At 42.6% G+C, this 14,577-nt stretch overlaps 1 protein-coding gene across 4 annotated transcripts in view; it reads right to left on the reverse strand.

Annotated features, from left to right (window-relative positions):
* Nucleotides 1-1,186: 1,186 nt before the first annotated feature.
* AMPD2 (adenosine monophosphate deaminase 2) overlaps nt 1,187-14,577 on the reverse strand; it is an 855,139-nt gene continuing 841,748 nt past the window's right edge. For all 4 annotated transcript variants that reach the window (XM_044076870.1, XM_044076869.1, XM_044076868.1 and 1 more), the window contains one exon: nt 1,187-2,525. In XM_044076870.1, the coding sequence (XP_043932805.1) occupies nt 2,310-2,525 (216 nt within the window). In that variant the 3' untranslated portion in view covers nt 1,187-2,309. The remainder of the gene's footprint in view (nt 2,526-14,577) is intronic.

The raw sequence follows: 14,577 nt of genomic DNA on the forward strand, positions 1-14,577 counted from the left end.
ACGTCTGGTTAAAAGTGATGACTGCTTTCATTTTATAGGTTCATAGATAAGTACTAGGCTAGCTGCCCTTGTAGGCCTTTTTAAGCCTTGCCAGTTCCCCTTGCTGTACTCAAAATAACTTATCCCTTTTGATTATAGATTAGCCTTACCCATGTCATGGTTAATTATATATTACACCTAATGAGAATAACTGGGATCATACCATAGATAATATGAGGACCATGAGTGGGATAAAGCATTTAGGAGCTGCCTCTCTCCATTAGTAATACAGGGGGCAGTTCTGGGTTAAATTTTCTGTTTCCCCATCTACAGATCTAAGCTGCACTTGAAAATGGAGAGAGATGAACTTTGTTTTACGTGGATAGGGAGTTTGTTCCACAGTAGCAGTATCCTCTGCGAGATATGCCTGTCCCTCCAAACCATTCTATTGATTTGCAGAAGAAGTTTAGATCCTTAGACTGAGTGTTTCTGATGCCATTTGACTTGCTAATGTGCATTAAATCCATTAGTAATGGTAATTTTATGCTTTGTAATTGTAATGTGCTCCATATGCCTTTTGTAACATTTTGCACTTTAAGGGCTTACTTCAGGAGTATTCCTTGATTTCATACTCTGTTCAAGTGGTGATGCCATAGCAAAATGAAGCTGTTCTAATGACATTTACATTCTGTGCAACACACAGGTCCAGAAGTCTTTGTCTAGTCTCTGCTGATATTGTTTGGCTGTAGTATTATTTACTTCTAATGACTCGCATTCCCTCAAACACAAAAGTCTCTTTCCTCCTCACAAATGACTGTAGTATTAAAGATGAAATGCTAATGGTTACTAAATTAAGAACTGTGAATCTGTAGAAAACATTACTATGAATATGAAAAACATCAGACTATCCCATATCAAAAGGGAACTCTCAAGGCAACATATTTGTTAATGAAATTATGAAAGAAGTACAGCCACAACCAACAGTAGAAATGCATGTCTAATACCTTACTCTGACCTGGAACCTCCCTCGTGCAGTAATGAAACCATCTTACCTTCTCTCATAGACCTAGTCTTTTCACTCTTCAGTGCGAAAATTCAATGCCATTTTCTTTCACTTAGGAGCTCCCTACATTCTCATTTTGAAGGAAGCATGGTAAATTAAAAATGAAAATTCCAATATTTTTGATACGCGAAGTAGCACAACAACTGTGATTACATATCCAAAGTTTAATGAATGTGTTTGTGATCCACAACCAAAAGACAAAAGATGGGGTGTACTTTCTGAAGTAAAGCACGTTATGGTTTAGGCCAAATGACATCTTAGCATAAATAAATAAATACACAAACCATGGAAGGTATCCAGATTTGGCTAAACTAAATATAAACAAAAGACTAACTGTATCTTAAATATTTTTCAATAATGATTCTATACAACAGGAGAGCCAATTATATCTTAAAACTTGAAAATATTAAAAGAAAAAACTGCACAAATTAACAAATAAACCTTTTCATTTTCTTACTTAAAACTACAAGTAAAGACTCCAAAATCTTACAGGTACTGCACCCTTCAGCACCCTTTCATCAATGGCAATGTAACCTACTAATCAATAGTGTGAGTTAGTAGGATGCAAAAACTCAGAGCACTTAATCTAAGCACTAGCACTTATAAAGTGAAGCAGAGTTTTTACACCAGACAATGTGGAAAAATGTAAATGAATTCTAAGCATCCTGTCAAGTAAAAATGTTAGATGGGAGTGCAGTCCTGTCAAGAGTGGTGGAATTACATTTGTGACATTCTTTTTTGAGTACAGCAAAATTTAAAATCATAATAAAATAAACGTACATTTAATTCCTAGTCAAACAGTTTGGCACAGCTGTTCCAAACATAATCAAATGGGAGACTGGACTTCACGACAATTCTGACAACAGTCACGTATTTCCATCAAACAGTCTGCTAAGGTGCTACAGGTTTCTATATCCATCATTCTTAGAGATTTTACTGCAGTTTTCTCTGCAATGTGTAAACCATCTGCAGATTCCATAGTTGTGCTAACTAGTGCAAGGCTTCGGAAGCCTTCTACCTCATAAAATTTCTGAGTCCGTAAAAAGTTCCATACATTCAGTATAGAAAATGCCATTGCCACATAAGATATTAAGTAGGTTATAAAAGTGAAAAAGAAAATCACTAACATATATAGTTCGTCACATAACTTGTATTTTGAGTGCCTGTTCAAACATGCCTTGAAGGTCAATGTTCATGCGGAACATTTATGCTCCACAAAGTCTATTGTGCAGCTTTTCCATGCATGGCAGGGAGGATGCTTACAGATTTATCGTGACCCTGGTACAGTGGACATTGACAGGCTGTCTTCTTCCTCAATGGTCTCTAGTTCCTCTGTCTGAACAGCTTGTGTGATGAGTGTCAGCTCTTCACACAGTGTCTCATGACGGTAAGCTACTCTAATATCAGGAACATTTGTACGACGAATATCATTTCCTTCCGGGCCTTCTTTGTTGTAGTTCGGTCCAAGCCAATGACTTTTCACCTGTCAAAATAAAAGATGAAATAAAGCATCAACTGAGCTGTATTATTTTTAATAGGTTACTTGTAATTCCTTCCAACAATTATCATTCAGCAGTAGCCTAGTATCAGCCTTTTACTTTAACGGTACAAACACAAATATAAATGCTCTTGTCACCACACAATGATAATACCATACATTGAAATAAAGGATCATAGGAAGTTACTAGGCTAATGGCCCTAGGGCCCTTACAAGCCTAGACAAGTTCTATCCTTATTTCCACTATTAGCACCAATTGCCCCTGTCCAAGTGGGACACAGGTGGAACCCCTGGGGTGAATATACAGTTGCCCAGACTGCATTTGAAGAGGGCCAATGAGGTGCTCTGTTTGACATGAAGTGGAAGCCCATTCCAAAGGTGTGGCAACCTCTGGGAGAGAAATCTGTTCCTCCAGCAGGTTCTATTAAAGACACATACCAGGTTAGGGTCTTTAAAGCAAGTAACCCGTATACCATACCTTTCAGAGTGCCTTCGATGACAACAAATATAAATAAAAAAAGGGCCAAATGATGACAAAGATGATAATCATGCAGTTTTAACAAACAAGAAGGCTGTAAAAGCAGGTATAGTATTCCAGACATTACCTTTTCAGCAATTTATAAGGGGGAATTCTTATCCATGAACCCATCCATCCATCTTTTGTTTCCCTTAATTTCTTTCTTGCTGTTTCAGTATCCATGTCTACAAAGCACTACTACAAAATTATGTGCAATAAGAAGTCTGCTTTGAGAGTATGTAAAGAATGACTTGTATGTTATGCGTTTGTCAATAAGCTTAACCCATTGTAATCTTTTTTTGCTAGATGCTTCTCACTGCAGTTTTTGTTACATAACTATATCTTGTAAGACATAATGTAAAGATTTACTCATTCAATTATTCTCTGACTACATGCTTAATTCAGTTCATAGCCTGCTTATCAAGTTTCTTTAATGTGCACCCTATGTAAAAATTTGTTCAAGTGTGGCAACTATCAACATAAACATTTTCGGAGGTACAATTGATGTAGCCAGGACCACATAGGTTCTGTGCGTTTTGGTACAATAACAGAATGGGCTATTTGATAAAAATAGCTTGGGTGCAAAGCACAAAGAACAGTTGTGTAAGAACTTACCATAACCTTGTATGTCCCTCTCTTCCACGTTGTAGTATTCATCACAGTATGGAGGTTGCTGCCTGTAGCACCTGACATCCAGCCAGTATACCAGTCTTTGGAGCTGGGGGGTACGTGTGACATCTCAGGTCAGAGCCATAAATTGACACAGGCCATAAAAGTGACGTCTGCATGTACCCCCCTTCAGAATAGACTGCCGCATACAGCAGTACCCCTGAAGGTGTAAACAAGAGATAAAAAGGAAGTCCCTTCAGACTGACGAAGAACAGACTATAGGGTATTTGACCACCTGTGTCTGCTGCTGAGGACAACTAGATGCAGGACTGTGACCCCCACAGGTAGTTAGCAAATAAGGAAAGTAACCCGAGAGGGGGTAGGAGGGAGGGTATGAACACTGCAACATGGAAGAGAAGGACATCTAAGGTTATGGTAAGTTCTTTCACAACTGTTCTATGTCCTCCTATTCTCATGTTGCAGTATTCATCACAGTAGGGAGAGTACCAAAGCTTTTAGGTACGAGTCTGGGAGGAGGCATGTGGTCTCTGATCGTTGAGACCATTAAGATAGATCTGGCAAAACCAGCTCTAACCAGAATGCTAAATCTAGTTTGTAATGCTTAGTAAAAGTACGAACTGAAGCCCAGGTAGCTGCTTCTAAGATGGAGGCGTAGTCTACCCCCTTGAAAAAGGCAGCTGAGGAGGCAGCTGCTCTGGTGGAGTGTGCTTTGACACTGCCCGATACAATCTTTCCATGAGCAGAGTAGCATGTACAAATGGCCTTCGAGATCCATGAACAGATGGGTCTGTTTGAAGACCGGCTTCCCTAGAGCCCTAGGGTGGAAGGAAATGAACAGCTGGTCAGATTTTCTAATAGGTCTGGACTTGTCTAAACAGTACCCAAGTTGTCTGTGGACAAGTAATGAACGGAGTGTCATTTCTGCAGAATTTTGAGGTTGAGGGTAGAAACCAGGTAGGTTAATGGTCTGATTGAGTGAGAGCTCATTAACCACCTTGGCATGAAGGAAGGGTTAGTCCTTAGGGTGACTCTGTCCTTATGGAAAGTGAGGTAAGGAGGGATGGCCATCAGGGCCTGAATTACTGATACCTTCCTGGCAGATGTGAGGGCTACTACTAGAACTGTTTTCCAGGTGCATAGTTTCAGGGATGCGGAGTGTGCTGGCTCAAAAGGTGGCAAAGTTAGTTTAAGTACAAAATTTAAGTCCCAAGGTGATACAGGTTCATAGGTTTGCAGGAGGGTCTAATATGGAGTACCCCTTTCAGGAATAGCTTGACCTCCAATCTTGATGCCAAAGGAAGGAGCTCACACAAGTAAGAAAGGACTATAGGTATAGGAATGTTCAAATGGTCCTGTTTTTTCTTTTGACACCACCTGGAGAATCTTTTACATTTTGACACAATTTCTCCTGGTACTAAGCTTTCTGGCCTCCTGCAGAACACTGAGGATGTCCTCTGAGTATAGGTGTCTGAAGGAAATTAGAACCCTATCACTCATAAGGTCAGTTTGAGATTGCTCACCTGAGCGTGCACTAGGGATCCCCTGTCCTGTGTGAGTAGGTCTAATCGGTGGGGTAACCTGCGATGACTGCCCTTGGTTAGAAGGTAGAGAAGGGGAAATCAATGCTGCCTTGGCCAAAAAGGGGTCACCAGCAGGATTTCTGGTTTGCCCCTCTGAATTTTCAGGAGGACCCTCTGAATTAGTGTGAAAGCGGGGGGGAGGCACAGAGATACATCCCCACCCATGAAAAAGAGAAAGCTTCCACATTCCATGCTTGGCAATGTGGATCCCTTGTGCAAAACAGAGGCATTTGTCTGTTCTGGGAGAAGGAATACAGATCCCCCAGCTGTGAATAAGATCTAGGAACACCTCTCTGTGAAGCATCCATTCGTGAGAGGGTGCTGAAGTTCTGCTGAGAATATCTGCCTTAACATTCTCTGTGGAAGGGGCGTACACTGCTAGCAGGTGAATATGCGTTGATGCTAGTGTCCAGATCTGTGTAGCTAGACTACAAAGAGCGTAGGATCTCGTCCCCCAGTTTGTTTATGAACCACAGGACAGTCGTATTGTCTGAGATCACTAAGTATTCCAGGGAGTAGGGCTAGTTTGAAGGTCTGTAGAGCTAGAAGTGCCCTCATTTTTTTGATGTTGATATTGTCTCTGTCTTAGTGTGGACCATTTTCCCTGCACAGTCTTTTGTTTTTGGTTGTGCAGTAGCACTGCTCCCCAGCCCATGTCTGTAAAGAGCTGTTGCAAGGCAGCAGGCACCTGTAAGGGTGTTCCATGGTTGAAGTTGATGGCACAAATCCACTACTGTAGTTACCCTCTGGGCACCCCTCTCCCCCTACTACCGTGCCTGAAGAGGGGAGTGTTGACTCCATAGATTCTTCAGAATCCACTGGATCTTTCTTATGTGGAGTTGGGCCAGAGATAGCATGGGTACCAGAGATGCCATGTGGCCTAATATTCATAGGAATTCTCTTGCTGGCAAAGAAGTGAGGGTTATCAGATTGTTGAAGTAGATGGTGAGGTCCATGATCCTCTGGACTGGAAGGAAGGCCTTCATCCTGTCTGTTCTTACCCTGCACCTCAAGAAGATAAGGTCTTGAGTGGGGATCAGGTAAGATTTTCCCTTGCTTACAGTGAAGCCTAACTGAGTTATGGTGGTGGTCACCTGCTGTAGGTGGTGGAGGAGGGTTTGACGGTCCTGATGAAGAATTAACAGGTCGTCAAGGTATGGGTACATTTGAATACCCAGAGTTCTGCAGTGAGCAATCAGAGGTGCAAGGCACTTTGTGAACACTCGAGGTGCTGTGGAGAGCCCAAAGGGTAAAGCAGAAAATTGAAAATGCTAGGAATCTACTGCAAAGTGTTGGAATTTCCTGTAATCTGTGTGTATTGGAATGTGAAGGTAGGCGTCCTTCAAATCCAGAGCTACCATGAAGGCCTGGCTTTGTATGAGTGATGGGAGCAAAGGCAAGGTGAGCATTTTGAAAATGGTTACCTTGAGGAACAGGTTGAGAATACATAAGCCCAGCATTGGTCTCCAAGGACCCTCTTTCCTTGGTACCAGAAACATTCTGGAGTAAAAACCTTTATTTCTTTGTGAAATATGGACTTCTCTATGGTGCTCTGAGTTTTTAATTGTTGGATGATGGTGGGAAAAACATGAATTTGGCTTGATGGAGGTTGAGGAATCCCCTGCAAGGCTGGCAAAGTCCACCAAATCATGAAATACCCTCTTTGAATGATGGAGAGGACCCAGGTTCCTGATGTGATTTTCCACCAGGAGGATAGGGAGCAGGGGAGATGAAAGGAGAGGAGAGTGTTGAGGTGTAGAGGTTGTAAGTCACAGTGAAGGTGGTCTGGCTTGGTCAGACGGACTCCGAAAGGGGGTAGAAGAGGGAGTAGAGGGGAACCTAGGAGCAGAGCTTTTCCTAGCTTGCCTACATCCCTTTGCCTGTGGTGGTGCAGAATGGGAAGACTGTTTCCTGACAAAGGAAGTTCTTTGTGGATAATTTCTGCGATATATGGGGATAGGAGACACTAGTAAATGCTTCAGATTTTTGTAATTCTTTTCCCTTTTCTTGAAGGGATTTGAGGAGTTCTGCTGAAGCTTGTCCAAAAAGAGCTTTATTATCCAGGGGTGCATCAAGCAGTCAAGCAGTTTAGCTTGCACATCCATAGGTAGGGGCTGAAGTCTCACCCAGGAATATCTCCTCAGCACTGAGCCTGAGGCAGCAGATTTCGAGGAAGCTTCCACAGCTTGGAGTGCCTAGTCACCTGAGATGCTGTGGAAAGTATGGTGTTTAGCTGAGTTTTTGCTGGTGATTCTGGAACCTCAGAGGAGAGTAGAAGCTTTGGAGAGGGTGTCCAGGACATACCTAGCCATGTGGGTTTGGTAATTCAGAGGCCCGATAGCAAGGGTGGAAGATGTATAGACTTTTTTCCCTAGTCTGTCCATGGATTTGCTGTCCTTAACAGTAGGGTAAAGAGCAGCAGAGGGTAACCGTCTGGAGGATTTATCTGCAGAAACTGCAATAACTGCTGGATCTGCAGGTGGATTTTTAAATAGGAATTGAGTGTCCTGCGGCACCTTGTAGAAGCAGTCTAGACATTGAGGCTTAGGGTTGGGAATCTGGGGTCTGTGAAGCAGCCATGAAGGCATCTTGGAAGGCCGGCAGCAAGGGAGATGCAGCAGAAGGGGATAGCTGTTCCATTTGTAGTAAGTCAAAGTACCTTTTTTAGTGTCAAGAGACATCTGAGGCCTGCCATTTAAAATGTTCCCTCATGAGGGAGATAGTGACCGCAAAGGTGAATTCTTCCCCAGGAGACTCAAGAGTGATAGGATCCTCTTCAGGGGTGATAAAATCCTTAGGGAATCAATCTGTGAACAGTAAGTCAATGATTCATTAGAGGAGGAATACACTTCCTCTGATTCTTCTAAGGGGTGCACTGGAGTAGTAGCAGCTAGTGGATGTTGAGTGTGTAAGGCCTGAAATGCACTGAAAAGACTCTTGGGGAAAAAGCTTCCCATCCAGGAAAAGGTTGTTGTTCAGAATGTTTTAGTTTTGTTTCCTCTTCAAGGGAGTAAAGGGCTGTATATGCCTAGAAGCAGAAGTCTGGGAGGATGTTATAATACGAGTAAGGCCCTTCTGAATGTACGAGCTGTGGTTCCCCTCCGCCATTAGGATCCGATGGCTGAGTCACCGCAGCGGATGTACTCATTGTTTCCACCATCCCAGTTTCCACAGTGGTTCCTGGGCCTGGTTGGGAAACTTAGGTCTGAAGAGATCCCAGGCTTTTATCTGCCTCGAGATTCTCTCCAGACGCCTGAGGTGCATCATGGGAATCAGGCCTAATTTTCTTGGCTTTCTTCAGAGGCGGCTCATCACACATGCCTACCCCACCCTCCATACCTAGTGCAAAACGCCAGAGCCTTTGAATTTTCTAAGTACAATTTCAACGTGGCTATATGGCTGCGGAGAGTCTTGGGAACAAAAGATTTACAAATAGAGCAGGGCTTATGGTCATGGGCCTTGCCTAAACAAAAAACACAATGATCGTGTGTGTCCTTGTGAGGAATTTGTCTCCCACAAGCACACTTTCCCTTTCTAGTGGACATGTATGTCTGAGAAACAAGGCAAAGACAAAAAGAAAACCCAACAAGGTACTTATCTGTAGTGGTCATTTGGATAAACAAGCGGTCTGCTTCCCAACCTGGCGAACAGGAGTCTGACGTTCACTGTGGCATAAAAATTCTAGAGGGGGTACATGCAGACGTCACTTTTATAGCTCTGACCTGAGACATCACATGTACCCCCAGCTCCAAAGACTTTGGTATACTGGCCGGATGTCCAGTGCTGCAGGCACCAACCTCCCTACTGTGATGAATACTGCAACATGAGAATAGAAGGTCATCTGCCCTTTCTTCTGTTACTACCAACTACTTTAAATACAAGGCTTTTGTTTGTTTTGCTCTAACATATTAAGGTTGCAATTATTTTATTCACAAATGAAGGCACTTCACACTCAGTTTCTCACTTCTCATATTACCAAAAAGACTGTCTAGTTGTTCAGGGATCCTAACAGGAGGATGTTTTAACATGCAAGAATACACCTTCTCCAGCTGAGTGAGGCTGTGTAGAGTTGTCCGTTCATCATGAACTTGAGGGATCAAGAGGCATTTAAAAGTAATGTTGTCCTTAATTCAGCAAAATCATGACTGTCAAGATTATCTGAAGTAAAAGACTGTAGAGCTTTTAAGAAATAGTTTGCTTCTGGTGTTGGAGATTTGAGTCTTTCAGAATATGGGATGGACTGCAGTGTATTGAGGTGATGGCATCGCCAGAGACTTTTTGGATCCTGTGACCTTCTAAGAGCTTCAGTGATATAACGATACACCAAGGAAAGCGAGGGGGATGCCAAAACTTTCTAAGAACCCTAAAAAAGTAAACGACTACTACCTGTGGACCTATAAGAATACCATGTAACATTCTAGATTAATGCAGCATTTCAGTTCTACTACTTTTTAAAAACATCATAAAAGGTGAAAGGTCTGATCATAAAGGAGTTTACTGTCCGAGATAAAAGGTCTGGTTATAAAGGAGTTTATTGTCTGAGGTAGAATGATGAGGAGCTGCTAACACAAACTTTTACAACTTCATCTCCTTTCTTATACTTCACTTAGTTATAATTTCTCCAAGTTCTTTGGGTTTCCAATAACATGACGGGAACAGACTCCATTCCTAAGTCAGAATATGATTAAAGTTTGTGAAATTAGTACTGTTTCAGTCTTTGATGTTAGCCAAAAGTGCTCTTTGCAGCACCTCCAATGTACCCAGTATTGACTCCTGAAATTCATACAGAGTTGCATATATTGGTGGCATACCTAAATAACACTAAATTCTTTTTTTATGAGACTTACTGATCTTGCTACTGTTGGAACTGTTTGGGTGTCCTTCTACATTGCCCTAATTTCTGCCTGCAAATCCTGATATTTTATGACAGTCTGTCTGTACATACAACACTGCAATCACTGAGGTGCAACAATTTCAGTAATAAATGCAGCTTTTGTCTTCTTTTCATCGACTACTTATCTGGTTTTCGGTGAAATGTGATGACAACTTCAGCATGGCCATAACTGGATCTGATAATGTTACTGATGCTAATATGTTCACAGAAGAAATGTTAATATAAAAGCTGCTGCAATTTAAACAGTGCTGAGTTTTAACCATCTCAGATTAACTCGTTCTGGCAATTACTGCCCGTCATTGTGCAAAGATATACAATATAATAAATTGTACATATTGCGATTTGTAAAATGGCTAACACATTTTCTGCTTGATTTAACAGAAGAACAGCTGCCCCTTGTCAGCAAATAAGGTTGTAGCTGAGCCCTAAGGAAACAAAACCAGTACAGGAGGAGGACCACTCAAGCCCCGTGCTTGCTCTGGTGCTGCAGAGGGATAAAGCCCTGTTTATGGCCTTGGCAACCAGAATTCAAATAGCAGATTGGGTGCTTGAAGATGCAGGCAGACAGGATTAGTGTTCCTATCCTTCTTGGGGGAGTGCACACACATTCAAGGCACACTTGGGTGGTTTGATTTTCCTGGTAGAGACCAGGAAAACAATCTAGAGAGGCTGCCTAATACTTGGTATGGCATTCTGCTGATGTTACCCCTTGCAGAAGTGAGGGACAGTTCATAGCTGACAGCCAATGCATGCCCCACTCTTGGTGGCTACAGGGCATGTGCAGTGGATGGGGAATGGGTAAAAGCACTCCTTCTGCAGCAGTACTTCACTGTTCTGGGATACCTTGATTTGCTAAGACCATAGATCAAGAATTAGTACTTGAAGTAGATGATGGTCACCAGCATATGAGCCAAAAAAAAGAGATTAAAAAGTGTTAACAGACTTGCAGAAGGTTTCTTTAAGTAGAAAGAAGACAAACATTATCACAAGAAAAGTACAGTTTTGTACCTACCATAAATGTAGATGTTCGAGGATCCACATTGCTGCAGTCCTAACTATTGGGTAGTCCGCTGTCCCAGTCGGCCCGAATACCAAAGTATATGGCTGACGTCGGTCAAGGCGCATTAGACTGACGTCAGAACGTCAGGGTACTAATGCGCATGACCGACGTCATATCCTCAGTCTTTTCTTGCCCCAGATGTCAGAAGACCCTAAAAAGACAAGGCCAAAACCAAAAACTCCAAACATTCCTGCACCAAAAATATGTACAATATATACAAAATTACCAGAGAATAACCTCACCTACACAACCACCCCTAAACACAGAGGGGAAGGAGGGAGGGTAAATTGGACTGCAGCAATGTGGATCCTCGAACATCTACATTTATGGTAGGTACAAAACTGTACTATGTTCTTCATTCCACATTGCTGCAGTCCTAACTATTGGGTAGAATCCCAAAGCAGAGGTAAGGGAGGCTGGCAAATCATAAGGAAGCAGGAGCTGACAACATGCCTTGCAAAATAGCTGTGGCAAAACCAGCCCTAGATTTAGAGTAGAGAGGAAGGTGATAATGCTTAGAGAAAGTATGCACTGAACTCCAAGTAGCTGCCTCCAAAATATCCTTAGTTGCCACCCCCCTTAGAAATGCTGTTGAAGTGGCAGTAGCCGTAGTGGAATGAGGCCTAATCCCAGCTGGAATCTCCTTGCCATGATGGGAATAACAAAATGCAATGCAAAACCCAATCCACTTAGAAATAGTTTGTTTTGACACAGGCTTGCCCTGAGAACTCAAAGCAAAAGAAACAAACAACTGCTGAGACTGCCTAAAATCCTTAGTCCTGCTTAAATAATAACGCAATTGCCTGTGTACATCTAAAGTGTGCAAAATCTTTTCCCCTTTATTTTGGGGATCTGCATAAAAAGTAGGCAAATGAATAGTTTGGTTTAAAGCCACACTAGAAACCACCTTAGGCATAAAGGAAGGATTAGTGCGTAATGATACCCTACCCTTATGAAGAACCAAAAAAGGCTTTACCCCCATAAGGGCCTGCAATTCAGAAACCCTTCTTGCAGCAGTAATGGCCAACAAAAAGCAGTCTTCCATGACAAGTATTTCAATTCAGCAGTAGCCGCAGGCTCAAAAGGTTGTAGAGTAAGTTTCTCCAACACAAAATTGAGATCCCAAGCAGGAGTAGGAGCTCTCATGGGGGTCTTATATTCTTTGCCCCTCTAAGAAATTGCTTGAACAAAGGATGCAAAAACAATGGTGGGTCACAATCATAGTGAGCTGAAATTGCTGCAGCATGAATCTTAATGGAAGAGAAAGACAAACCTTTGTCCAATAACTCAGTAAGATATTGAAGAGCCACACTCAAATTAGGCTCAGAAATCTCCAAATTGTTTGCTGCACTCCAAAATAAAAATTTCTTCCATTTTTCTGCGTACACTTTCCTTGTACTAGGTCTTCTGGCTTCCAAAATCACATTTAAAACTTGTTGAGGAAGTTGAGACCTGCTGTGTTTCAAAACAGAATATGCCAGGCTGTTAGATGAAGAGAGTGAAGCTTGACATTGAGCAGGTGACCGTCCCTCTGAGACAACAGGTGTGGAATCAAAGGTAAAGGCCATGGAGGCTTCCTTACCAGATTCCTCAGTAATGGGTACCAGTGTTGCCGAGGCCAATCTGGAGCTATTAAAATCATCCTTGGCTTGTCTTGTCTGACCTTTAGGAGCACCTTTGGGAGAAGAGGCAGAGGTGGAAAGGCATACACATGAAGATTTTTCCAACTGAAAGAAAGAGCATCCACTTTCCAAGCTGTGTGATGAAACCTCTTTGTGCAAAACTTTGGCAGCTGGTGGTTTAGTGGAGAAGCGAACAGATCTATGTCTGGAGTTCCCCATGACACTGTCAATTTTGAAATACATGAAGATCCAGTTTCCACTCGTGGGGATCCATGATTTGTCTGCTTAACACATCTGCTAAGGAGTTCTGTGCTCCGGCAGAAACCTTGCCTGAAGAGTTAGTTGCAAGCTGAGCGCAGTCTCCCATAAAATCATTGCTTGCCTGCACAACGGGTAAGAATGTGTTCCCCTTGTTTGTTGATGTACCACATGACAGTTGTGTTGTCTGTTAGAATCAACACCTGCCCTGGAAGAAGTAACTCCTTGAAAGCCATTAATGCAAACTGGACTGCTAACATCTCTTTCATGTTGATATGTAGATGCTGTAGTCTGGCAGGCCACTTGTCTTGTATCCACTTTCCATTTAGATGAGCTCCCAAGCAATGTCTGAGGCATCTGTCGTTAGAATCTGACTCGCCTCTGGCCGGGTCACAGAGAGTCCCTTGTTTAGGTGACATTCCTGAGCCCACCACAAAAATTCCTTTTGAATGCAAGGTATTATTTGAATGACAGTGTCCAAATCCTGGCAGTGCTGTGTCCATACATTTTGAGATACCATTGCAGCTTCCTCATATGCAGTTTGGCATTGGGAAGCACCAGAATACAAGATGCCATGAACCCTAAGGCTTGAAGGACTGTCCTTGCAGTCAGCCCGGACTGAAGAGATAGTTGATGGAAGTAACTGGAAAGATTCTTTTGTTTGTCCGGGGTTAAAAGGCCATCTGGGATGCTGTATTCAGTCTCACACCCAGAAAGCACATGTCTTGAGAGGGTACTAGACTGGACTTTATTTCGCTCACAGAATACCCTAGGCATCTTAGCACTGCTATCACATATTCCAAATGCTGTAAAGGTCTTCCTTTTCTTGAGCCAGAATCAGGCAGTCGTCCAAGTAAGGATAGATTTGTATTCCTTTTAGCCTGAAGTAAGCTATCACTGGAGCCAGAACCTTTGTGAATACTCTGGGCGCAGTGGATAAGCCAAAGGGCAATGCAGAGAACTGATAATGAGAATCTCCAGCTCGAAAACGCAGATACTTCCTGCAACTTAGTCTGATAGGCACATGAAGGTAAGCTTCCTTGAGATCTAAAGTTACCATCCAGTGATCTTTGCCCAGCAGAGGTAAAAGCCGTTGTAACGTCAACATTTTGAACTTGGGAATGTCCAGATAAGTGTTGAGGATAGATAAATCCAAAATTGGTCTCCACGTGTTCCCCTTCTTCGGTACTAGGAACAGGCGAGAATAAAATCCTAGGCCCCTTTCCGGTACAGGAACTGGCTGAATGGCCCCTATTTGGAGCAACAGAGAAATTTGCTTGTGAGCCTCTTTTCTTTGTAGAGGAGGAATGTCTGGCATGCCTTTGAAAGGAGGCAAGGTATGGAAATAAAACCTGTAACCGTGGTGAATGATATCCAAAACCCATCTGTCTTGGGTAATTAAATCCCAATTTTCTTTGAAAAGAGCCAGCCTTCCTCCCAAAGGTGCTGCCAGGCGAGAATGTACTGGCAGCTGAA

The sequence above is a fragment of the Protopterus annectens genome, chromosome 7.part0 (genome assembly GCF_019279795.1).
Source record: "Protopterus annectens isolate FY-2018-M chromosome 7.part0, PAN1.0, whole genome shotgun sequence".
NCBI classification, from domain to species: domain Eukaryota; kingdom Metazoa; phylum Chordata; order Ceratodontiformes; family Protopteridae; genus Protopterus; species Protopterus annectens.